General features: G+C 42.0%; 1 protein-coding gene across 5 annotated transcripts in view; it reads right to left on the reverse strand.

Moving 5' to 3' along the window:
* Positions 1-1,263: 1,263 nt before the first annotated feature.
* Positions 1,264-26,979, reverse strand: part of SESN3 (sestrin 3) — a 45,217-nt gene continuing 19,501 nt past the window's right edge. For 2 of the 5 annotated variants that reach the window (XM_068669548.1, XM_068669584.1), the window contains exons 2-10: positions 21,781-21,846; positions 18,563-18,760; positions 17,674-17,856; positions 17,062-17,298; positions 15,371-15,539; positions 13,094-13,209; positions 10,341-10,531; positions 9,804-9,948; positions 1,264-9,020 (exon numbers count right to left, since the gene is read on the reverse strand). In XM_068669548.1, the coding sequence (XP_068525649.1) occupies positions 8,934-9,020; positions 9,804-9,948; positions 10,341-10,531; positions 13,094-13,209; positions 15,371-15,539; positions 17,062-17,298; positions 17,674-17,856; positions 18,563-18,760; positions 21,781-21,846 (1,392 nt within the window). In that variant the 3' untranslated portion in view covers positions 1,264-8,933. The remainder of the gene's footprint in view (positions 9,021-9,803; positions 9,949-10,340; positions 10,532-13,093; positions 13,210-15,370; positions 15,540-17,061; positions 17,299-17,673; positions 17,857-18,562; positions 18,761-21,780; positions 21,847-26,979) is intronic. The other 3 variants (XM_068669569.1, XM_068669557.1, XM_068669576.1) reach the window with 3 other exon arrangements.

Below are 26,979 nucleotides of genomic sequence, written 5' to 3' on the forward strand. Positions count from 1 at the left end.
ATACATTGAAAAGCACAAAACCAGGCGTATTTACACGAGCTAGTTATGGTGATGGATGAGGCCATTTATAACACCCCCAATCCTGCCTTGTGTCTGTAGGGCCCCCGCTCTGCTCTCCAAGCACCTCACCAGGTTGCTCAGCCACGATCAAATTAAAAGTTGTCGGGGGGAATAAATAAACGAGTGTGCTTACACCTGGCCTTCCAGTTGGGCTGCTTTGGGTTGCATTTTGAAGTCACGGGCTGGTGGCTGCACCTCAGCCCATTAGCTGCCCTACAAAGGGGCCGGGGCTGGTCACCAGTTCCTCCCAGTGCCTCAGAGCGAAGAACCCAAGGCTGTGCTGGGAGGAGGCCTAGGAAACCCCAGTAAAAGCTGAAATTGAGCCCATCCAATCTTACAGATGTGACCCGGCTGCAAACTGCCAGCAGGGCAGGCGATGTGATGCTTCCCCTCTGCTCGGTACCAGTGAGGCCTCACCTCAGGTCCCGTGTTGGTTCTGGCCTTCCCAGTACGAGGGAGGCCTGGACGTACTGGTGAGCGCCCAGCAGAGGGCCACCGAGGTGACAAAGGGCCTGGAGCACCTCTGCTGTGAGGAGAGGCTGAGAGAGCTGGGGCTGCTCAGGCTGGAGAAGAGGAGGCTCAGGGGGATCTCAGCAGTGTCTGTGAACACCTGAAGGGAGGGAGCACAGGGGATGGGGCCGGGCTCTTGTCAGTGGTGCCCAGTGCCAGGACAGGAGGCCATGGGCACAAACTGGAGCACAGGAGGCTCCCTCTGTGGATCCATGCCCAGCACCGTGTCCAGGAGGTTTCGAACACCTGCAGGGAGACCCCACAGCGATAAACCAGAGATACCCAAAAAGCTCCACAGCTTGCATTAAGCAGTTTTGTCTTTCTGAAAGGGCGATCAGCATCTCACCCAGGAAAACCCCTTGGTGGCCCTTCAGCTGCCTGTACCCATGTTCGTGGCAGGACTTGGCTGGTGGGAGGGTGAAATAGTGCTGTAATTCGGCTGCAGCGTGAGCTCTGCATTGCTGTCACCCTCAGCACACACAATACTGTCAATTGCCCCAGCCTTGATCACTGACAACAACATATTAAAAGGACATCATCTTCAGCAAATGCCAAAGATTTTTCAGGACCTGTGCTTGCAATACAGACCTGGACTAAAGACCAGCACAAGTGCACGGATGAGAAGGACGCTTCAGGACCAGAGCTCTTCCCAAAACACAGTTGCACGTGGTAAATAATGGACCCAACACAAGCCATGTTTTATCAGTTTTATTTAACCAATGAAATTCCTACTGATAACAATGAAAGTAATTTCAGCAAGTATAAATGCGATACAGTTTTAAACAAACCCCATTGTTCCGTACCTATAAATAGATTTTTCAAAACCTCATAAAAAGTGCAGATTTATGAATTGCTGTTAAAATGTTAATACACAATTCCTTTGTTTAAAAATGCGTTTTTTTTGTCTCTTAACTCACAAAAAAAAAAAAAAAGTTCCTTCTGCATCTGTTCAGATAAATTCAAGTCGGGTAACTTAAAAACTAGGAAAGGAAAAAAAAGTCACACACAAAATGAAAAGATCCATCCCACTAGGTCAGTCTGTTCTCTGCAAAAAAAAAATTAAAAAAATAAAAAAAAAAAACAATCAACCATCAACAGAAAAAAAAAAAATGGTGAAAGCTGCTGTGGACACCCACAGGTAACTCCTAGCAGCTGCCTTGCTGCAGGCAAACCTCCTGCGAAAGCACGGACCCTGCGAGCTGTCCCAAGGCAGTGGCCCAAGGGACACCACGGGCGAGCTGTCCCTGTGCCACCCTCACCTGGCAGCGAGTAGAGCTGCAGGGGACAGTGTGAGGGAGCAGCAGGATCGGAGCTGTGCCTCCTCCTCCGTCCCAAAATGCCCCTGCAGCAAAGGGGACAAAGGTGGCGGTGGCCGGGCCGCACCGGGCCGTGGTCCCATTTATTCCCTCTCCAGAGGGTGAGAGCTGCAAGCCTGGGGCGGTGGGCACGTCCCGACAGGAGGCTCAGACCCACGACCGTCTTTGGAGAAGCCTAAAAACGAGCCAGGCTTCGTGGACGTCAAATCAGGCTGATTTGGGTACGGGAGGGAGGCCTGGAAGCCACGGGCTGCTGACACACCGCATCCACCATCCACAGCCTGTCCCTCCTCACGGCAAGGCTCGGGTGAAGCTGGTGTCTCTGCGTGTGCACCCGTGTGTGTGTGTGTGTGTGGGAGGGCAGCACGCCCACACGGAGCCGAGGAGGTCACAACATTTCACACCAGGGCCCGGGCCGGAGGTGGACGTGTCAGGGCCGCCCGTGCCGCCAGCCCTCCTCCCCGTACCTACAGTGGTATTTCATCTACAGCAGGGGCTGTTCAGCAAGAGCGGTTTAAAGTGGCTAGGTTTATCAAGTTTGCTACCTTACGAATTAAAAACAAAACCAAAAAAAAAAAAAAGGAAAAAATAAAACAAAAAAAAAACCAACAACTATAAATACAAAGACTCTCACTCACCAGACGCTTGCAGCCTGTGTGAATCATAAACTGCATCAATATTCTGTTAAAAAGCTTATTCTACTTAAAACTATACATAGTACAAGAGATTGAAAAGTGGCAGTCGTGTACGGCCGCACTGCCTGCCCACGGTGGCCCCCAGTCAGGTGCTTCATAGAAATCAAGGAGTTACAGTAACAAAGCACGGGACTGCAGAGCCCATCACAGCTTCTGATTACACTGCATACAAAGTACCAAGGGGAACACAAAAAAGAACTGGTGTTAATACTGATGAATCAAAGAGTAACTATAAAGATCAAAACAGACGTTTCACAGCATGCTACATATATTGCTCACAAACTTTTTTTTTCTTTTTTTTTCCTTAAAAAAAAAAAAAAGGCTAATACAAAACAAGAAGTTGGCAGTCTGATTTTCAGTTATGTCAGAGAGATAAAGCGTATACATTCATTACGTAGCTTTCCAGCAAAAGGGTAAAACCGAGAGATTTCAAGTTTACAAAATTCCTATATTTTTATTGATTTTTTAAGCTACCGTTTATATCCAGTTCCGGTCAATAGTCGTGAACCATCGGTGGCCGCAGAGTCCGAGGGCTGCAGCCTGATTATTTTTTGTTTCCCTACAGGAACATTTCTTTGCCTCGGGTGCTGGCGGGTGGACGGGGAGGGAAGGGAGAAGGAAGGCTGGGTTGTGTCTGGCGGCACCGCATGAGCATGGAGTGGTGAATGAGGAACCCAAAAATCCCCTTCAAAGAGCTGGTGGAGGAGACAACGTGCCTCAATGGCAGCACGCTGCACACAGCCGCAAGGGGAAGGCTCCCTTCCCCTCCTCCATCCCCGGAGAAGGAGAAGGGGAGCTTTCCAGAGCGGCTTGGGGTTTTGTCTTTGAGGAGATGTTGGGTGCAGGTGTTCCCTACCGCCTCCCCTACGCGCAGACGTGCACGAGGGCCTTTGGGACACAGCAGTGCAGCTTCTCCAGCCAGCCTCGAGACAGCCCCTTGTCTTCTGCTGCTGCTGCTTACAGCACAAGCTGCTGCCCCCTTGCCGTATATTCATCGGCGTCTTAAATACTGGCTCTAACTGCGGCCGAGAGCAAGGGCAGAATTCAGATCCCTGCTTTCCACGAGCTCTACTGAACACCCCAAGGTGTCTATGTCTCGAGCAACCACGAAGTTTGCCTTTGGAGTTATCCCTCGAATACATGAAAAACCAAACCCATTTGTTCGGAAGGCTGTCTGACTACGGGGAAGCCGAGGAGCAGCCCCAAAAAAATGACCCTGTGGGCTCCTGCCCTTCTCCCACCCACTCTGCACTTGAGGCTCTCGAAATTCCCTGCTACAATTCCCTGTAAGAAGCCTGCACAGCTAAAAGGCTCAAGCAAGGGGAGTGTTGCCAACGAAAGCATTTTGTTAGTGGATCCACTGGATTAGGACTGTAATTCCAGCGATGGAACATGACACGCTACTCGCAAATGCTACCTAAATGTTTTAAGTAAGTACTAAGTGTCAAACTTTACACCAGATTTAGCATTTTCCTGCCCAGAAAGAACCCAATGCTGGAATTAAGCGTTTCTGAGCAGGAGAAAGGTTCTCTGAGCTCAGGAAGGAATGGTGGTCTAGGAACTTAGCACTGTTTTAGGAGGTTACGGTGAAGGGGCTGCCTCTGCAAGACTGCTGGGGCTGTCCTGGACCAACAGGCAGTGTGTGATGTGGGGTGGCGGGCTGGAAAATGACAGTTTTGGCCCCTAGTGAGCAGCAGAAGGGCTAAATGCCTGCAAGAGAGGCCTGATGTGTGTTTAGAGAGCAGCTGTGTGACTGCGTGGCAAGAAAACTTGCTCTAAGAGATAAATTAACACTGTTCAAGATGCCCCTCAAGTTTCCTCGTGCTGCTTTCATCTCCCACACCCATGATCCATGAAGTAGGTATGAGATGTCAAATTCGTTCTCAACTGGAGATAAAAAGCTTCATTTATAATTTCTTCATTTACAATTTAATGTGAAAAAGCTGGTGGGTGCATCTCTTTAGACAATCATACGTGCCGGGGACATTACGGAGAATAAATCTGAAGTTCAGATGGGGAAAACTGACATTTTTGTCCAGCTCTTGGAATGATAGTTAATGGCACGCCAATTCTAGCAGCTTTATATTCAGAGCAGCTCTGGGAAAGTTCATTTAGTATGAATTCTCCCCCCTCCTTTTTTTTTTTTTTTGTGCAACATCACCTCTTATTTATGGGAGAAGGATCTGAATGCTTAAGGAAAAAATCTGAAAAAAAAATCAGTTTTAATCAAGAAGACTTGGAATATATCCGTCTGGCCAAAACTTGCGTCCTGGCACAAGCCATCCACTTGCTAATCCCAATAAATCTTTTCTGCAAGCAGAGGTTAAATAATCCAGCTCTTCTAAAAGGGAGCCCAAACTCTGGAATAGGCGCCTGAAATGCATGTCAATGTGCATGGAAAACACACATGCATGAGAAACACCGAGAACCTGTTCTGCAGGAGCAGCAGCTTACAGTTTAACCTCTTTTGAAAAGATTTCTCTGAGTCTATATTAAGTCCCCCCACCAACCCATTTCACTAACAATCGCTGCAGATCTGCTACATATTATTCCTTTAATCTCTATGGAAACTGCTTTTATGCTATTGAATTTAGGTGATTAAGTATCTTTAAAAATCTGACTCAAAAATGCAAGTGGGCACCTTGCAGGGTTTTGCTGAATGCCTAGCTGCTTAAATTCTCATTGAAATTCAGGCAACTAACTGCTTTTCCCAAATCCCATGAAAGCATCTATCAGCATTGCTATGAACAAAAATACTATTGAAGAATCTGGTGCTTTGACCTTCTGCACTCGAGTAAGAGAGAAGCAAAACGTTTTCCTTTTTGTTCTGTTCTAATCTGCTCTAAATTTATACAGAGACCTACCAGGTTTATAATTGTTTATAATCACGGATTTTCCTGTGCTTTAAGATTTCTTTAATGCATAGGAAGAGCTGATGTGGCAATTTACTAGTTCTTAAAGCTGAAAGTACATCCTTCTCATTTTAATCAAGTTTTTGGGACAAAGTGTATATGTTTCAGTTCAGTCATCTACAGCTTACCAAAATTCTCATAGGACACCTCAACGCTAGTTTTGTTAGCTATGGGTACAGATTCTACCTTAGTTTAAACTGGTTTCTGTTCCAACGTGATGACACTCCTGTGATGATCAGCTGCAGGCTCATATTCTGGGAAATGCAAATGCTTTCTCCAACTGGTATCTTTTCCACTTCTCTTCATCACCAAAAAAACCAGAGTGATTTCCATGCAGCAAGAAGATACGCTACCAGAACACACGTCTTACAGTGATTCTGCAGTGATGAGAAGCTGTCCCTGCTCAAAGCTGTTCCCTACTTACAGCATTTCCTGTGCTAGCTCGTTAATTTGTACCTAATGAGCATTCTCCTCAGTAGACAGGAGACTGCATACTTTGTGTGTTGGTCACAGCTGGGATTTTGTGGGCTAACATTGATGCTGGTAAATATCAATTCCAATAAAGGAAAACAGGGAGCGTATCTACACTTCCAATGATTCTGGTACTCTTCAGGATAATATTAATGATCCAAGGGTGAAGATTCACATTCATGAGTGCTTTAAAAATGTAAAAATTCCAAGAACACTTGCACGTTACAATTTGGCACAGTGAGCCTAAAGCGTGCATAAAGCATATGGTATAGCTGTATGACTTGAAAGACCTATTCTGAACAAACATCTAGTAAAAATCATAAATTTGAGTATAAAAACTAGGCTATAAATCGTTACACTGTAAATGCAATACTCTGAAAAAAAAATGCCACATGGAAAATATCTCCAAAAGTTTCAAGTTTGCATTTTAATATTAAAGGAAAAAAAAAGTAATAGCAAACTACTTGCACAATGACATTTCCTACGGTGGAATGTCCTGCAGGCCATATGTGACTTGATATGGCACTTAAAAAAAAATTACTGATTTACTACAAATTTTATGAAGCAATCCATTTATGGTTTCTATATTTCAAATCTGCTCATGTACTTTGCTCTGAAGGCATTTGAGCTGGCAAGTATATTTCATAAGGAAAGAAGTAAAGGCACTCATGTTTCCAAACATAAAACTCAAGCTACTCTAAGAGTCTTTGCATTTCTGAAGGGAAACTAAGCGGTCCTATTAGTTACCCAAATCTAGTTTCACCTCCTTTCCAGAGCTCAACTGTGCTTCTTGAGAACCACTTGGCTTCTCAAAGCAAAGGAATTTAAAGTAGTACTGTACGGTTCCCACCACTCGAAAAAAAAAGCAAAGGTATTGCATGAGAAGTCCTCTCAGCAGAACTGTTTTATGCACAAAAGCCAGTCAGTACGGCCACTACATTTACAACAGGGAGGAAAAAGAACTATAACAACTTAGAAAGTCAATCTAAGTTCATACATATCAGTGTCTCAACACTTCTGAGAAATCTTTGCAGTTAGCTATTGAAGATAAATAAATCTGATGTTTTACCCAGTGCTCTCTCTAGAAGACAGTCTGATGCTGTCCAGAGGGTACTTTTCCAAGTAGCCAACATTACATTAAATTAAAATAAAAAAATTTACTGATTTTTCCTCAAAGGTTTTTCACATGCAGAATCTGCAGTCTGAAAGTGCAGAGAAGTGTACAATCATTTAGCTTTCCAATCTGGAACAGACAGATTAAGCGAAAAATCCAACACGCAGAGTCACAGCAAAGTATCAGGAAAAGGGAAGAAAACTAACTTGAAAGCATAGTGGTCCATGGTTTTGTCAATGGAAAGTGTTAAAAGTATGACTGGTAATATTACCATTTTCCAAAAACTATTCTGAAATCATCAGTGGAAAAAAATCCTGTATTATCTTCTACAATCCAATGGAATATTAAAAAGAAACCTATCCAGTTACTTCTGCACGTATGTGACAGAAACAAAGGTCACCCTCCTCAAAGCACTACGAAAGGTCCAAACCAACAGACAACAGTTTAAGCAGTGACAACTTGCATCCTACTGGGTAAGTTTAAGCATCTCTTTAGGCACTTCACTGGTTCATTAAATGCAATACAAAATAAAGCTATAAATATCAACATTTTGTGCTCTTAAAATTAGTCAAAAGCAACAGAAAACAGCACAAAAGTGTGACATTTTTGGCAGCTTATTTCTTCCCTTCCCCAATATTACCAGTTGTCCAAGAATGCTTTGTTTTGGGGATGCTTTGGCATCTCAGTATCAGGTTGTCTTAAGCCATAAAAACTAAAACAAAACTGCTAGGCCTTAGACAATAAAGAAATTTGGTTTTAAAATTTCTTTATGGCTATATAGAAAGGACACTTTAGCAGTGACATGACAGGGAAAAAAGCTTGCTTTCTTTTTAAATATTGCACTTTTCTTTTGTTCACCCACACTAATGCATAGAAACGTTTAAACTTTGAATATTAAGACTTCATGCTATGAAGAAGTTATGGGAAATAAATTTCTACACATCCAATATGAAAGAACAAATATGCTAGCCTGCCTTTACTTTCCTTACTTAAAACATCGAGAAAGAAGAGAGTGCAAAAAAACCCACAACCCTATTTTTGGTCAGCCTGTGTATCAGCTTTATAGGTGCCAACTAAACGAATTGCAACATGTGATGAGCATGGATATTGTAACGACAACTGAGGGTGACTGTCAGTAAAGCAGGATTATGCATGTTTGAGACACGGTAAGTGTAGCGGAAATGGCAATTTGTGAGGGCTCTTCTCTTGGGAAGAGGCACAATAAAGCAGATGAATTTTGCACTTCAGTAGCATGCTGTAGAATTTGTCGCGATTAATTTCACATTAAAGTGTGGTCAATGTTTGCATCCACGTTTCACATCACCTTCAATTGCTGTAGTAAGACAGTGACTGGCAAGCAGTCTCCAGGAGACACAGAAGAATCCAGTGGGCAATTCAATGCAACACAGCGTGTGCGTCTCTGTCAGAGCCAGGACGTGGTGGTACGTTCTCGGAACAGGCAGAGCTGATCTTCTGGTGGACTCCACTAATCTGAAAAATGATTGCTTGGAAAAGAAGTCTCTAAGCACTTCACTCCGGTGCTTAAAGAACAAAGCGCTAGAATCGAATATCATAAAAAGAGTTTTAGGATTCTGACCACTGTGCAGAAATCCAACCGGAAACAATGCAGAGTAGTGCTCCTCAGTGTTACTTTTGTTATCATTAGTAATGTTAAGCATCAAGAAAATAAAACACGTCATTGCACATTACAGCCGTCGAGAAACACGGCTAAACTTTGACACTAGAGAATTTGAATAACCTGATGCTACATCACAAACAGCTTCTGGTGTGTATCTATTTCAAAAGGTCTTTACATACTTGGTAAAAATTCCTTTACTCCCTCCCAGTGACTGCTTCAGGTTAAGTGACGAGTTATGGCACGAAGGGCATACAGAAGTTCTGCTTGCATACGAGCTTCCATTAGAAGTAGATTTACGTGAACCTGTTAAAAATGAAATCAGACATTTAATTTACCTCGTAACGCAACATCATTTATTCATTTATGCTAACGCCTGTAACCTTTAGTAATGTGGCATGAAATCATGTACTTTCTCCCTGTACCCTGCTGCAAGACTCCTGTTCCTTTTAGGAAACCTGTCTAGTACGCCAACACCAGACAATGTCCTAGGACATAAGGAGCTAGCCTCACCTGCTTTAAGCAATCCTCCATCCCAGAAGTCCCAACAAAACCACTTCTGTATCCTAATGGTACTAATTCTTCATGAGTTACATTTTGTTTTGTTTACTACCACCTGTGAACACTACACAGGAGCACAGAATAAGGAACAGTTCATATGCCAGACAGGCTAGCAGGCACTGAACCCTTGTCAGGAAGCATTTAACTCAGATATCTGAAGATACGCTGACATTTTTATTGATGAAAAACACCATGAAGAATGGAATAAGCTCTTTTTTGATCCACAGATCCGAAGTATTGGCATGGTTAACTGCTTCTGTACTCCCAAGTTTATCCACTGTTCTATTACAGCTGTCAGTTCACTTTTATGGAGAAGTCACTCAAAATAAAAAAGAGAAGAATCGGTATTTCCAGTACACTAAGACGTATTTTTATAAGATTGATATTTAATGAATTAAATTAACCTGGCTTGTTCTTCTCTTGTTAAAAACAGTTTGACAGATACAGCCATTTTTAGGAGTCACAATATTTTCATTTTTAAACCACACGTGGCTCTCTGTGAAGCCAGCCTGGCTATGAAACACGCACCTTCTCCGAGTGCTTGAACTGACGCCAGTAGCTATCGTACATGCGCTTGGTAGTTCTCTCCGGGTAGCAGGTCACTGTCTTTATGTAAACCTTCAGGCTGCGTTCAAGTAGCTGATTAACTTCTCCATAATCATAGTCATCATACCTAAGAACACAGGCAGTCACTCAGTTGGATGTAAGTTTTTAAAAGCAAGGTCTTTTGTAGCATTAATTTCTTAAGCATTTGTTATACAAGCTGGAATAAAACCTACTGACAGAAGAAAGGCTTGGTATTGGGATGTTTTTTTTTTTCTGAACAGAGAATACAGGTTTGCTTCAGAGAAGACATTTCTCTAACAACTTCTGTTCTGATTCATACTCATTTTCTTCCCTGGAAGTGAAAGCTGTGCTGATGTAACAGCAAAAAAACACCACTCTGACTCTCAAGCTGAGCTACCGGGGTCTAAGTCTAAGTCTAACTTCTCACATAGTTAATTTTTCATCTGGTGTTTCCACCATTTTAAATGCACTCCTTAGCCAGGGGGTTTTCTCCCGTACCTGATTCCGTACATACAGTGGACATAGTTAAATAAAGCTCTTCTAAGAGTAGTTGTATCAACATCCTCATGTGTGGCCATAGTGTTATACGTGAGGTTATACACCATCCGAAACTTCTCATCGAGGAGATGCCCAATATCAGAATAAAGCCTGTTTACAAGGGAAAAGCCATGGTTTTCCCAAGTATAGTCCTGCAGGAGAGGAAAGAAATACAGAAATACACAAGTGAAGTGAAGTTTCCACTCGACCCTCTCTATAGCTCAATAGTTCTTGTTGTCTACTAGTTGTAACTTTGTTCTCCTCAAAGAATTTTTATTTTGAATCCTTCACTTATATCACTCTCTCCATTTCCCCAGGTTTCCTGGCAATGAATGTCACATCACAACATTACATCATGAGCCTACATGAGAAAAAAAACCAAGCTTGTTCTGAAGTGCTGAGGCAATTTTCCACTTTTTGCTCTGCTGATTTGACCAGAGTCATTCTGAGTGGGATGGACTTGTAAGTTTCCAGATGTATTCCTCTTGGAGGCTTCGATGCTTCACTTAAAGCAGAGGTGGAGTATGTGCTTTCACCCAGGACATACATGGGGTAAAGTGCTGAAAAGTCCTCGAACAAAGTAATAAAATCCAGGATGCTTTGGTCTTAAATAAGCACCTGGACTGCAAAGGTGAAAAGATGCCAGCTCACATCAGGAATGGGAAATCTTTGCAAAGCGGTGGCATGGCATCAACACTGGGGGAGAATGACCCTGCTCCAGAGCAGCACACAACCACTCCCCGTGCTGTGGTTATAACAGAACACATTAGTTGCCCAGATCCTTGGCAATCTCTCAGCCACATACTCTTACTACAACTGAGGGCATCATCTCATGCTCGTCTGTTTGTTTTTTTGTGGATGCCCCACCCCTGGAGGTGCTCAAGGCCAGGCTGCATGGGGCTTTCGGCAACCTGGCCTGGTGGGAGGTGTCCCTGCCCATGGCAGGGGGGTGGAACTGCATGACCTTTATGGTCTCTTCCAACCCAAACCATTCTGTGATTCTATGATCTCCACATCCTTTTCTGTGTAAGGCTGTTTTCAAGAAGTACCAGTGTGCAAGGGGCTCCTACCCACATGTTGTAGAGCTCATCTATTGGACTGAACCCAATTGCTTAGGATTGCGGGGAATATTATCAAGGACAGCTGCATAAAAGAGGAATTTGGTGACATCTGAAATGCCTCACAACATCACATTTGGCTCTCAGCAGCTGGTCCAAACTACCTTAAAAAGCCTGTGAGATATGCCAGATCTACCAGCCCTGCAAAAATGTCCAGGACACCCAGGGGGCATTATAAAAGCCTCTGAAAATGGAAGCCCCAGGATGGGGAAAGCAGTGTTTACTAACAACATAGTTGATTCGTACCAACCATGAAAAAGGAAAACCAGAAAGGGTGAAAGACATTCTGCTGTGGATGAAATGCCTTTTCCTATTGCTGAATTTAAATCCACAGAGACAAACAATAATCTTGCTTTAAGAGACTAAGGATTGAATTTATGGCAGAGTTTTGGGATGCTACTTCAATTGAAGTAGCATTAATAGCAGAGCATCTGGGGGCTGGGGGTATATACATCTCACTGCTCGAGAGTAGGACATGCTAATAAAGTTAAATTACTAAGGTGACTCCTTTGAATGGAGGCCAGAAGCTGTTCTGTTTATTTAAGAGCAGAGACATTTTAGTTCCAATTTCAACTTCTGTTGAGCTTTTTTCCATGGGAGCCTGCTGCTCCTAAAGTAGTTAAGCAGCATTGATTTACAGGCTCTGTCTCTGCCTTTCTCTTTTTGGCAATAGCTACCTACCTCAGGCTCATATAAAGACCACAGAGTAAATTATCCAGATCAGCAACGGCTGCTATATAGATAAATACATTTCCTGAAAGTGATCACAGATTCTGTATTTTTCAGCCTTAGATATGCCCTTTGACCATCGAGTTCTCCTGAACCTAGTGTGTTTTACTTGAAGTTCTCGGTTTTGGTTTAAGATTTCTTCCATTACTTACAATTTATCTGTAACTGCTGACTAATCTACTTTATAACCTGGAACAAAATTACCTAGAGCTTCCCTGCTGTTACATATTATGAAGAGATTTATGAGTCTGGTCATAGATGAAGATGCCAGGATGTATGACAGTGTATAAACAAAAGGACAATTCTTTCAACAGCACTAAAATATGTATATACACTCATGAAGAACCAAAAACTTCAGTGTTGCAGTAATCATATTTAAGAACTCCTTTTCTTTCCAGACATTCAAAGTCCAGTGATACGGTGTGTCCACAGGAATGACTCACTCAGCTGCTCTCACAGACATGTAAGCATCTATTTATTGATAACCACAGGACAGAGAACACTTGATAAAAATGGCAGGAATAAGGTGTTCTTCCAATAGTTTTTTTTTTCACATTTGGAGGGATAGGAAAAGAAATCTTTTTTTTTCTTTCACTTTCATTCCATATTGATTGATAAGCTTTGCAGTTTTCAAATATTACTCCTGGTAATACTAAGAATGAGACTGAAAGCTTAATATCCCCTCGTTTGAGATTTATGAATAGTAAAAGACTCATCTCTGGTAAATTTATAGAAGCTTGCAAGCTATTTAATGGACCATAGCAAGGAAAAGCACATGCAACATGTCCCACTACAACTACTTTACACTCTGTCCTGTAATGACATATGCATACACTCTTAGAGTGATGCACTTTAAAGAGATGCTACCTGAGCTCTGAATGTTGGCAGATGGTCTTCTCCTCGCCTTGCAAAGTCTTTGTACCCAAACCCAGGATCTTCAATATAGCGGGAGACATCTGTGGAAACTATTTCATCGTCAAATGCTGTAGAAAAGAAAAAAAAACACAGCAAAATGCTTTGGTTTAGGCAGGAATTAGTACTGACTTCCAACTGCTGCTGTTACTGATGGACTAGGGAGCAACTGAAAAAAATGTGCAAAGGAAAAGAAAGGTATGAAGGAAGGAAAAAAATCAATCCCAATCTACTTGTATGGGATCCATCCTTTTCATCAAGCCAATTAAATGTCAGCCTACACCAGACAGCTAAGATATTTCTGCAAAATGGGCTGCATTTCTGGAGGTGTGCTCCTCTCTCTGTTGACTCCTGAAGAAGGAGAGTCATCTCCTAAATCAGGCAAGATGAATCTTGTTAGTAAAGGTATTATGCTAGGATAAGAAATAGAAAAACCGTACCCTTGACAACACGATTGTCATGCTGAACAGGTACGGTGTCCAGAATTACACCAGCTCTGTTCTGTAACCCAGAATATGAGGAACAAGAAAGCAACGCTCTGCTCCGCTTGTAAATATCAACTACACATTACAGGAAAGCAAAGAGGTCTACAGAACATCAGGCTGAAATTTCGCTAGGAGCTCTAGTAACCAAGCATCTTCAAAGAGCTCCAAAACGTGTCACTAAGCAAGTGCAGGTTTTCTATCAGGAATCAATCTTTCCCTCCTGAATAAACAGGTGGCTCGATTGTGTAACCACCTTTGCAGAAGTTGACCACTGCATAGCTGACTGCATTTGACCCTGATGTTAAAATCCTGGCTTGCTTCCACATGCATTGACAGAGCAGCGGCCAGATGTCCACTGTTAGCACCTTAAAAAGTCAGTTCATCTAAGAATTGCAGAAGTGCTTTATCTCCTCTTTGCCTCATTAAACAATCAAAACATAACGGCGTAGGAAGAAGCTTGCACAGCATCTGCTACAGTGAGTCCTCAGTGCAGAATGAACAACCTGCACGCACACGCTCCTCTCCCCTGGATTTCATGGCAGGGTAAAGGCACAACACACACGGACTCCTCGGCTCAAACTCAGCAAAAGGAGAAAAAAAAAAGGAGGAAAGTCAACAAGGCAATCAGCAACCACATCAATGAAACCCTCCTGGCCCAAACAACACCTCGTGCCTGTAAGCTTGACGTTGCAGACTTGCGGAAGCCCTGATTTGATAATGGAACTGCAATGAGCTTTAGTTTATCTACACCACTGAGACTGTCCGACCAAATTAAAACAGACTGAAAATGGACAATGCCCATTTTAAAAAAATCCAACAGTGATGTTGCTGGATGTGTTTCCTTTCAGAGATTTTGCATAGATGTGGAAAGCCACAAAACAACCTTTGCTGATTCACAGTACATTCTTCCTCCCTTTTGGGCTTGGTACACAAAAACTTAAATGCCTTTAAACATGTTTGATCTGGCTCATAGTCTGAATAACAAGAATCGATTAGCCAGTAGTGTGTAGCTTCAACTTTCTTACCAGATTTTCTCTGAAGCTACTAGTAACACATACTGATGCCCTAAATTCACAAAGAACAGTGTTCATGCGATGCGTGGCATTTTATGGGTCATTTCTTACAAAGATAAAAACTGTAAGCTTCAGGTAACCTCTAATGTGAGGAGATGATCTGAGATGCTGATTGGATTAACAATATTGGTTGAAACACTTTCTTTGGAAAAAAGAACAACCTGCTGGCTGTACGAAACATTTAGTTGCACGTTTTTTAGAGATGAAGGCCTTCAGGGTGTATGAAAAACACTGGAAAATAATCTTTCAGCTCAGAATTTTGAATACTACTTACAGATAAATTGAATGCTAAGAAATCTCTGACATAGTACAGGTAATGGAAAAGCACAGCGGTAGGATCGCTCAAAACAGCAAGTCGTCAATTCGTTGATATCCTTTCCAGGCATGGATGAATTAATTTGAATATATAGAGCACACAAAGAGAGGAATTTACACACAACTCTTTAAAGAAGCCTAAAGGTTTTTTTTTTTTTTAACACAGAAAAGCTAAATTTCAAGTAACGAAATGGATGTTGGTATTTGCAATCAAGAAATGTTAAGGAGGTGAAGCTGGTCACCCTTTTTAAGCCAAGAGAGAGAATAAAAAAATGGACAGGAGTTGTAGTCATTGAATTGGTCTCAGTGTTTAGTTCTTGCAAAGTACAAACAAAACAGAGCTGGCAAAGCACAAATACCTCCACTAATTACTAGCAGGCTCTCCTTCTTTTCCTTCTCAAAGCGAGTGTCCATTTCTTCCTGAGAGGCTTCTTCATCCTCTTTATCTTCTTGCAGCCTCTTCATCCTCTCCATTAAGGCCTCCAGCTCGCTTAAAGAATCTGCAATCTGCAAAAACACCATGACATTCTGCAAAATTAGAAGATAGACAACATGTGTCATCTTCAGATTTCATGCTCAACAATGAGTGTTCTCAAAAAGAAAAAAAGATAGCAGCAAACATAAGAATTGAAGCCAGAATGCGTTTTGTCACAGAGAGCACAGACAAACAGCTGTCAGAAAGTCAGAAGAAGGGAGGTGGTGTTACTCTCATCTATCACGCTACGCTACTGCAGCAAGATAAACAGCAAAAAGAGGTGGTGTTTGAAGGTGTAAACCACTAAAAACGTATGTTCCACCATAAAGACTGCTTGGGAAAATTCGTCTACGTGCCCCGTGTGTATCAGAAAACAATTTTTAACTTGAAGGTGCCTTTATTCAGTATACTGGTAATGCTAAGGACCTTACTGAGGAGATAGAGCACAACACTGCAATACAGGAACACAACCTGAGACAGAAAATCAGGATTTTCTTTTTCTTTTTGCTTATTTTCATGTTCTGTACTCAAAACAGCCATTATGTAGACTTTTTTTCTTGCTTTTGTGCGAAAACAGGCCTCTTTACTACAAATACATCAAAGTTTGGGCTATGTGATCTCTATTTGTCATTCAGATTTTTCATAAGGAAAATTGTTTGGTCTTCCTTTTCCATCTTTTCCTTTTGATTCTGATCTTCTGCTCACAGATATAAACGTTTAATTGTGTACCACTCACTGCTTAACAAGCAGCACACAGTCCGCAGCAGCCCTTTGCCCACTGCTGATGCCGAATGAGACATCCCAGTGATTTTAGCTAGCGTGTCCTGCAGCCCAGAAACCTTGGATGCAGGAACTGGGCGATGGATCACATGCTCAGCCTGTAAGCTGCCTGCTAATTTTTACAAATGTATCAGTGACTCTGCTCATAATCCCTATCTTCCATCAAAGGAGATGAGGCTAATTCAGCAATCGGGAATAATTCAAGGACTTTCCTTCAAAGGCGCTTTCAGAAAAAAGTCCACATTTAAGTTAATTAGCCAGTAATCAAAGTCCTCTGTTGGTTGATTCAAGACCAGAACACCCGCATGAGGAACAAAGCCATCTTATTTCAGACATTTCCTCTCATCTACATGGAAACGCTTCAAAATTGACCTGTTTTGTGATTGGAGGCCTAGAAGTCAAAATGAATATTGTGAACTCTGTTTTTTTCTCCATTTCTTCTTTCATTCCACACGATAAGGACACGGATGACACAATGCTCCAGTCAGTGATAGTGTCTGTAGACACTGGGACTTTAAGCTTTCAATTGGAAGCAAAGTTTTAGTCTTGCTCAATGGGTTGTGAGATTAGCTATTAAAATCACATTACTCTGACTATCATCCTCCATTTCGCTGTGGTTTTGAAATGGATTACACGGCAAGCTGTTAGAGCTAACGTAAGAGTTACCAGACCCAAGCATTCCAGTAAAGTAGACAAAAACTTTCAAGCTACCCTGAAATTTAAACAGGAAAGAATGGAAGAAAGCTTTCTAATGCAAAACAGAGGCAAGCAAAAGAATCTTCTTGCAACACTAACCCCAAAGTTGCTACTTGTGAGGGATGCATTTTCTATGTTGTTGTCATTGGCAAGATCACAGACACAGAAGTTGTTGACTGCTATAAGTCTGACTCCATTAGATGTATCCGGATCTCTCTCTGGATTAATGCCACTACCAAATACAAAACTTGCCAAGGCATGATAATGTGCCAACAGGACAACAGCATGCACCAGTTCAGGAAGAGACCAATTATTTTCCCCAGTCTTGACAAGTTTCTGAAATGAGAATAAAAAAAGTGTAAATATAAAATTTATTTTGGCCCCAGCTTTTGTATAAGACTGCTATATACTTTAAAAAGGGATCAATTCCTTTCCTCCAATAACACCGTATTCCTCTTGCACACACTCTCACTAGATAAAAAAAGAGAAACCTGATGTATTATCTCTTTTCTCTTGGGGTTATCATAGCCAATGCCATTCCTAAAAAATAAATCTTGTTGCCTTTGTCACAAAGAAGAATTTATTGGCTTATTCAATGCTCTAGTACTTCCCTGAATTATTTAACTCAAGGTAACGAAGCCTAACTGGACACTAGAGTAGTTCTCATTACTGGACATTTACTGCTATTACAAGGCACGATTTAACAGGTACCTGAATGTGCTCTTTTGTGATCAGCCAGGGCCGGTGTGCAAGGAGCTTGTTTATTTCGTTCAGATTTTTCAGTCTTTGGGGAATGTATTCTAAACCGTTCAACCACTCTGCAATCCCGCCAGTCTTCAGAAACTCATCAACGTGCATATTTATTAGGTAGGAACACTGGTGTCTGGCAGCTGCCTAAAATAATTGAACACAGAAGGAAAAGGTCAGCACATTAGCATGTAATCTGGTTTTGTTGCAGGTGGAAGCAGGATATTAACACACAAAAAAAATAAATTTAGTTGCAAAAGGCCATGTTTTATATTGTAAAGCTCTACGCTGGAGGGAGCGTTCTCTAGTAAGTGTAAGTGGATTACTCTGAAGCACAGAATCTAATTGAGGTTGGAAGGCATCTCTAGAGGACGTCTGGTCCAACCTCATCTCGCACTTAGATCAGGTTGCTCAGAGCCTTGTCCAGACAAAATGTCCATCCTTGGAGAACACACAAACCCTCTTGGCCCTCGTTGCAATGTCTGAGCATCCTCATGGTAAAATCCGTTTTCCATGTGCCCACCTGGAATTTGGTGTGACTTCAGACTGTTGCATCTCACCCTGCTGCTGTGCGCTGATGGTTAAATGCCCAGCAGTAAGGCGACAGAGTTTTAACAGCTCTCTGTAAAACCTCATTCTCATGGGCATGTGAGAAGTGCATCACCCTTCTCACTGAACACCTTGTAGCAAGGCATGCTTCATTCTGATAAAAACCAACCAGAAAAATTCACACCCTGACAAAATATCACACTGGTCTCTTCTTTCTGAATTCTTCCTTCTTCCTTTTTTTTTTTTTTCCCCTAATAAGAAAGTCAAGTTCAAAGGGGAAAATGCACAGCCTGTTGGTACATACCATTATAGCGATGTAGTGCCTATAGGGCAAAGGAAGGGGCCCGTCCATACGCAACATATAGAACTGGCTGCGGAGGAAAGACTCCAGGTACTGCGTGTGGATGCTCATGACTTGTGTGATGTTGTCCAGGCGACCAGATGTGGAGTATTCTTCCACAAGAAGATTAGTACGTTCATCCAAACCATTTGCTTGCATAACCTTAAAAATAAGGTGGACAAATTGAGCAGAAAAAGAGATTTTGGCCAACTTTAGCCCTGAAGAGAAACATATTGCACTATGAAAGGTTTGCTTGTGTAAAAAAACTTGCAGCTAATTCTGGAGATCCGGATGTATGTATGTAAATATACGTGCCTGTTTGCATGTGAATATGCACATACAGATGCTATTTGTATATGGGGAACTGAAGAACACTTTACACTGTACCTCTGTTGTTTTAATATGTTTCTACAAAAAAACAAAACAAAATAAAACAAAACAAAACATTTTTTTTCTGTAAAGCTTTCTGAAAAGGATAAGAACCCTCAGACACTTAAAGTCAGATTTGTGTGAGATCTGTAAGGAAGCAAAATCTAAATGGAAAGTAGAGTCTTTACGGCTGTCAGCCTGTACAGACACACATCACCCGAGCATTCAGCCCTAAAAACAATTTCAGAGTTAATGGAGAGGAACGGAGTTATGTAACCAAATTATAGAAACAGTCTGGCAATCTACTCCTTCTGTGTTTGTATAATTGAAGAGGAGATCAAATGCTAATTTGTCCATAACATTCAAGTATTATTTAGAATAGGAATTTAACGCTTTCTTTAAACAAAAGCTGTTCATTAATTATTCCAGCCAATCCAAATCTTGGGCACAAGATGAAATGAAGCAGTACAAGTAAGTAGCTCTTGAATTGCAAGCCCCAACACAGAATTAGTGCTATTACTCAGTGTTTATCACCAAGAGCAGCCATTCTAAACATGCTCGCCATTGAAGCTACAAGCAAAAGGCTAAAACAGCTATTCTGAAACTGCACAGTATCAGACCAGCAAACACTGTGGAATGGGAAACCATTTCAGCTAGTTCACTGCATGTGAAGATAGAAAGTGCCTAAAACCAGGAAGACACAACTCTTGCTAAGCTATTTTATTTAAAGTATGTTTTCCTTCTTTCTGACGGGCTGATGAATGTACTGTGTTTCATATCTTTTTCCATCAAATCTCGTCTATATGCAAAGAAACATGAACAACATGAACTACCTTTTCATTTCTCACCACCGCGGTTCCCTGTTTTAATTTGTGGGCCCAGAGAGAAAGAGAAGACACAGTCAGGCAGCCTCATAAATTTTACATGTGTTGCTCTTCACTCTTACAGCTTTTCTTTGTTTTGTACCAAAAATGATGCCTCTTCAGTTTTCTTTAGGAACGTTTTTACCATCAAAACATTATTCATACATTATAGATCATTCCATCTCACTCACTATTACACATCCATCATTCCACTCTACGGAGTCCCCTGTATTTTTAAGCAAGCTTATTTTCCAGGTATTCAAGATACGTCTGTCTCATTTAGTAGTTTCTTGGGAACATTCCACTTTTCAGTCCCACTGAGAAGAAATTCTGCTGGCAGAATTGAAATATAATCCTGTAGGGCTGCACTGTTGCTACGCGAGGCACAGCAATATGCAGCATTATTGCTTCTGAGATTTATCTCCACCTATACTATCCTTTTCATACTGTGTATGTACTTCCTCCTGATTTATTACCATCCATGGATTTACAAAAACACTTTTTTATTCTTCTTGTAAAGCCTTATGGCACTTTTAACAGGACGCTTTACAATTAATTTGTTGTTACTCTGTCCATATTCTTTTCATTATGAAAATAAAGCAGGCTTTGATAACAGCAGTGTTCTTAGCAAGATTTGTGAGACACTTAATGTGTGACCAATCTCTGGCTACATCCTTCCTATGCACTACATTACTTAATGCCATGGAATAGGGGGACAGAAGTAGCTGTTTGCTTAACAAACAATATTTAACATTTGTTTGTGACACTGCCTGTTTTATTCCTACAGGTGGAGGTTCCATCACTGGTAACCGCTGAGGTTACTCCTGCTGAAGGCCCAGTGCTTTCCTTGTGCACTGTTAGCTAGCATTTTTTCTAAGTGCTTTGGTTGTGAAATGAGTTCATTAAGAATCCTCTCAAAATGTTATATGTTAACACTTTAATTACATTCATTTTTCTCCTGTTTGTGCAATTATTGTCTTAATGAGAAAAATCAAGTCGTTACGAGGTTCAGCATCTCAAGTTCATGTTTTATACACAAGTGAAGTCCTTCTCGCAAGTTGGGCTGGCTGCAACTCATTCTGCTCCCGCTTTCTCAAGTCTACAAGGCTCATTTTGACATCTTTTTTTGCTTCATTATGGTTTTTGATGCCAGGCTTTAAACTGACTCTGTTTGGTTTTAGTTTCAACTCTTCAGTGTATAAACAGAGAGAGACTCAAAGAACAGATATCTTATCTTTCAGAAATTTCTTTTTGGCCCTTCTAGCATGTGACTTATCTGCCTGTAGTAGTAACTACTTAAAAGCAAAACAAAAAAGGCCCTGGTTTTATAGTCTGCCATCCTAAACAATTCATCAATCAATAAATAATACTCTGGGAAGATTAATATCAGGGTAAAAGAGCTACAGCAAAGGGAAGTTTCTATTTACTGTAGCAAGGTGCAAACCAAGGCTTAAGTTGAACATTAAATCATGCACAGAAATCTCGAGTCTGAAGTCAAACCGTTCCTTTCGACCATAAATTCTCTTAAAGAGCCGCAGTTAGAGTCTAAGAAGTTAGTTATATTTTTAGGTTCACTCAGACTGAAGGTCAGAGACTGCCCTGAGAGCTGTATAACCGTACTGCTGCAGTACCGGGTAGGTCTCCCCTCAGGCCTGACATTACGGGTAAGAACTGATCATCCCCCACAGAAAGAGCAGAGCCAGCACTCAAAGCTGTCTCAGGGAGTGTGGACAACTGAGAGCAAGACCACTGGCAGCACTCATATGAAAGGACAGCACGGTTCTTATCCACTGGAGCTTGCTCTGGATAAACCACTGCTTGTGCTGACAACGGGACTCATCCAAGTACTTACCACTGGGCAAGCAAGATGTAAAAGTGTCCTTCAGTGTTTACATTTAAAAAAATAAATAAATAAAAAGCTTCCACACAACCAGCTCAGCTAAAACTTACTTCGTTCTCTGGTATAAAGGCACTTGGTCCTCTTGTTAACGGTGGAGAGACTTGGACTCTTTTTTCCTGCAAAACAGACACATAATTGTATCAGCATGAGGAATAACACATTAACTCGCCTTATCTTGCAAGATTAGATCCTAAAGGCCTTGACTTGGTTCTCTTCCCAAGGCCACCTGCATGTTTTACAGCCCAGTGCACAGGTGAAGTCATCACACCACCATGCCGCTGTGTCTCCCGCGTTTTGCTCGAAAGAGCTGTATGAATTTTGGCAAGGGACAAGACCAAAAAAAATAAAAAATTGATCCTGATTATTTTATAGGTTGGGTTAAAGATACATGGACAACAGCAATCAAAAATGTGGCACAATGCTAAAACTGGCAGTTTACTAGATTGAAGTTCTGAAAGCAGAGGGGAGAAAAAAAAAACTATCACTACCATTATGTGCACAAAGCTCGCACTTGGGAAATTATAATCAAAAAGTTGTTTTTTCATTATGAGAATCTAATTAGATTCTAAGTGTTTAGAAGAGCATAAGCACTTTGTGTGCCAAACCCAGTCTTGAAAAGCCCATTCCCCCCCACATATGCACCAGCAAGACCCAGTTACAGACTACTGAAGAAAAAGACAAAAAGACTAAACGTAGTCTCAGCTGCCAAGCCCAGGGAAGAATAAAACATGCAGTACACATCTTGATGTGCCAACCACAGCTAGAACAATGGCCAGAGCCTACAAATTATTAAATGTCCTTTGATGATGTTATTTTAAGTATATGTTAGGCAGGTAGTGTAACAAGAACCAGAGTACTTTTGGTTTATCAGAGATACGAAATTGAACTGGGAAAAGTGACAGAGGATTTCACACTGTTGCCACTGACAGAGAGAAGGTGAGAAGGGACCTGGAGAGGTTTCCTGGCTCTCTAACCCACCTGGAGGGAAGAGGAGCCCTTCCAGCATCACTCCTGACCAACATCCATCTAACCTGCTCCTGAAGACCCTGAGACAGCAGTTCCTCTGTCTCCCCAGGTTTCTCAGCTCAGTGACTAACACCTCTGATCACTACGAAGTTTTCCTAACGTCTCATCTGAATTCCCCTTGCAGTAATTTAAAACAGCTACTTCTTGCCTTCCTTCTTTTCCTCTTTCCAGCGATATTCCACGTATCTGGAAACTATCGCTGCACATTTTTTTAAGGTCACTAATGACAACGCAGCGCAAGTGACTCTTAATAAGTTACCCATCAACAGCAGTATCAGATTTGCATGCCAAATATTTCATGCCCCTAACATAAAAGTCTGAGGTTTTCCATAACAAATGACCCTTAAATACCTCAATGACTCTACCAGGCAGCCTTACGTGTAATGGCCACGTACACAAAGACCAGCGTGGGTCTGAGAGCAAGCGTGCCACCGATTTCCACACAGGAACATGAAGATGCTAGAAATGCGTAACAACTGCTCTGTGTCTTAGAAACATCCTGTCCTTTTTTAAATTAGATTATGAAAAAACATGCAAAAAACAGCAGTGATTATTCAGGAAAGATGTTCCAAAACAAACTCTCTTGACAATTACATTTGTTACTTTGGAATAATTAGCTGTTAAATGATGAAGAATGTACTCATGCGTGCTTTCACTTATTTTCTGAAATGAGCTGAATCCACTGCATAAAAACAAGGAGACAACTCACTGTGACCACTGCCTGCTGTCACAGCCCTACAGCACTGCAACATACTCCTTATCAGTCACGTATATGCGGTCTGAAGTCCTGAAAAAAGTACAGGGACTGGATACCTGCCCATGAGACCCCTTCTCCACATAGCTGTTCAGGGCTCAGAAGGTATCTTGTAGTTCTATATGCACCATTTTGCTAGCAGTCCTAGCTAGCTACCTTTATCACCATTCAAAAAAATAAATATTTTCCAAATTACTTTGGATGTTGTATACTTCTTGTTTTATGAAGGTTACTTGGATATTAGACTTTGAAAGCCTTCATTTCGTACCAAGTATCTGGAGGAAACAGCTTGTGTGAGGGAGACGACTTGGACAGCTGCAAACCTTTAGCCTTTGGCATAAGGGCACATCAAAAGCAGTGCTGAACCACTGCTTCCACCAGTGTGCTGGCTGAGCTATGCCCCACTCTGCCCAGCTGCCCATCTAGGCCAGAATGGGGCAAAAAGCAGTGTTATTATCCCACTTTTGGCAGGCTATGGCCTCCGCCCCCTGTGTTCCCCATTCAACATGGCTGCCTCAATGCTTCAGGTAAGGTACTGGAGGTCTATACCAGTCGCTTCCATCAACAGGGAAGTTTATTTTGCCTTCACGCCAAAGCTTCTGGCTTACTGAAACGAGTTAAAACGAGCTTGTTCTTAGGATGCTATTAATAAAAAGACGGGAAGTTTGCAAGCACTCAGTAAGATAACGTCTTTGTGGAACTGTAGATAAAAACCACTGCTCCTGGGCATGCTGTATATGGAGCAGGGATCTAAGACCTACCCAAGGACTCAAACATGAAAAGCTACACATGGGAATTAGAAAGCAACGGTTTAGATATACGGTCCTTCATGATGGGAAGTTCCCACAAAGCTTTTTTTTTGTTTCCCAAGAAAGCTGCTTCGATTTCCTGCTCAACTCGTCCTTGCAGGTTACGCTGGCTGTTGCATACTAAGTCAAGCAGGGTCCCAAATATCTTATTTGAAATTGGATTCTTATGCTAAATGACTGAACCAAGGAACAGGTTGCTCAGCAACTGCAACACCATACGCACGTCCACAAGCCATTTCTGCTTCGTGTTCCTCCATCAACGCATTGCTGGAGTATGAATAAGTGAGAAATAAGTGATCTCAGAAGGTTTGTAACCAACTCCATTTACATTAAGAGTCATTTCTGGGGGTGCTGATTAGGAAAGAGAATAACAAAGTGCTTTAAAGATGAGCAGAGAAGTAGGCCAGGGAAGGTTTACTGGCAGAGGGGGCCCACTTCATGCCACAGTGCAACCTCCACAGCGTCACGCTGCGGTGTGACAGACAGACAAACCTACGTGTCAGCCCTGAGGAGCTTTGATCCATGGCTTGCTTTCTATCCTTAAACTGTACTTGGAACAGTGTCATGAGCTAAATATTGGGAATCTAAGGATTGTGAAGTGGAACTATTTTCCACATGAATGTCCAATTTGTACTCAGCAGTGAGAAACACCTTCCTCCTTGGATGTGTCCAAAGCACCCCTGAGCCAGAAGCTGAATCTTGTGATGGGACAAGAGGCAATGGGTGCAAACTGGCACATGGGAGGCTCCCTCTGACCACCAGGCAGCACTTCTGTGCTGTGATGGAGCACTGGCACAGGTTGTTCAGAGAGGCTGTGGAGTCTCCTCCTTGGAGACCTTCAAAATCTCATGGACATGGTCCTGAGCAGCCTGCTCTGGGTGTCTCTGCTTGAGCCGGGGTTGAACCAGACGGACCCTGAGGTCCCTTCCAACCTCATTCCTTCAGTGATTCTGTCATCTCAAAGGTTGACTTTAGTTACTGTGGTGACCTCACACCTTCCCTCAAGAACCAAGGAGACACCGGGACACAGCGGTGAGGACAGGGCAGCCGGAGCCCCTTGGCTGAGAGCAAGGCCCTGAGCCACATGTGGGAGCTGGGAGCACGGCCGGCCCGCAGCAGCTTTCCTGCTGGAGGCTGAAGTTTAGAGAAATAAAAGTTTCTTCCTCTTTGCTATCACATGAGTCACCATGTCCTGAGGCTGTAAAGAAATGACTATTTTTAGTAAGCTGTAAAAAGAGGCTAATTTTATTTGAAGCAGATGAAAACGGAGCCGTAATCTGGAAGGGCTGATCAAGCAGCTGGTTTAGAAAGCACATTTTTAATATCCATGAACACAGAAAGTGCAGGCAAGCAGAAAGCTGCTGGAGCGATTCGGGTGTATGGAGGCTTCAGGCAGAAGTAGTGCATATGAGCTATAATTCATCCTGCACTTCTCATCATGATGTGAGTGGGGGGAAAAAAATCACTGGAAAGAAACATTTTGTACCTCAAAAGGAAATTTTGTGAGCTGTGGCGATGCTGCCACTTGGGTCCTCCTGGGTCCCAGAACAGTGCAAGCAGCACAGGAAGGCTGGTGAAGGGCTCAGAGTCACTACTTCCACAAAAATCCCAACCACAAGAAAGACACCACGATCATAAATAGCACTAGATCAAATATAAATCCTAAGGGTATCCCAAAATCAGTTTCTGCTGAGGAGTAAACTTTTCTCCCCTAAATAAGCAGGAATTTCTTTGGGGGAACGGTTATGAATAAGTACTTCCTATTTATTATTTTTACTGATTTTCCCTAATACTCCCCTCTCCAGACATGGAAAATGGGTTTTATTTCTGACTTTGAGCCATGCTCATGCTGAGGTTACATTTCTCTAACTATTTCTTAGGCCCTCATTATCATCTATTTAAAAAAAAGTCATTACAAGCCCTCCCATCTCCAAACACTGTCCTGCTGCTTAATACCCAGGTTGTCTGCTGTTCTGCTTCACGCCTTCTCTCCGAGGTTTCCAAAGGGTAAATACCATTCACCCTCCACTTTATTACTTTGCTTTTCTGCTGCTTTATGACACTTCTTCCTCAGATGTTTCTCTGCCAAGGCCATTCCCTGACCTTGCACAGAACGTGCGTTTGGAATCGGAAAGTCCCTACAGTTTTCCTACTGCACAGAAGGGCAAAGGGTTAATTAAATCTCTGCAAGTTCAGCAGACTTCATCTACTCCCTTTAAGCATTTGATTCTATTTACGGTTTTTCCTCCTGTTTTTGATTTTTTTGCCCCCCTTGTTTGTATTTTACTGGTACTTTGTGTAAATCATTTCTGTATACCTGCAAGTTCCCGGCATAGGATATTACAAATGCTCCTAGCTTAGGATTATTTGCCTATTCATGTTTTATTGTGTCCCTATCAGAAAATCATCAAAAGCATATGTATTTTTAATTCAATTTACTAAATTGCCTCTTAAGCTCCACTCCACTCCATAAAAACTTACTTATGTACACACACATAAATCTTTGCAATTTAGCATGCTGAGAAACCTTTTCATTAGATATCCAACATCCGCCCTTTAAAAATTTCTTGCAGCTACTCTATCCTGTGAATGTTATGTTCAGTTACAACAAAAACCTGTACTGTCACTGTTGCTCTGTTGTACTCCTGTAACCATGTTCT

Source organism: Anas acuta, chromosome 1 (genome assembly GCF_963932015.1).
Source record: "Anas acuta chromosome 1, bAnaAcu1.1, whole genome shotgun sequence".
NCBI lineage: Eukaryota > Metazoa > Chordata > Aves > Anseriformes > Anatidae > Anas > Anas acuta.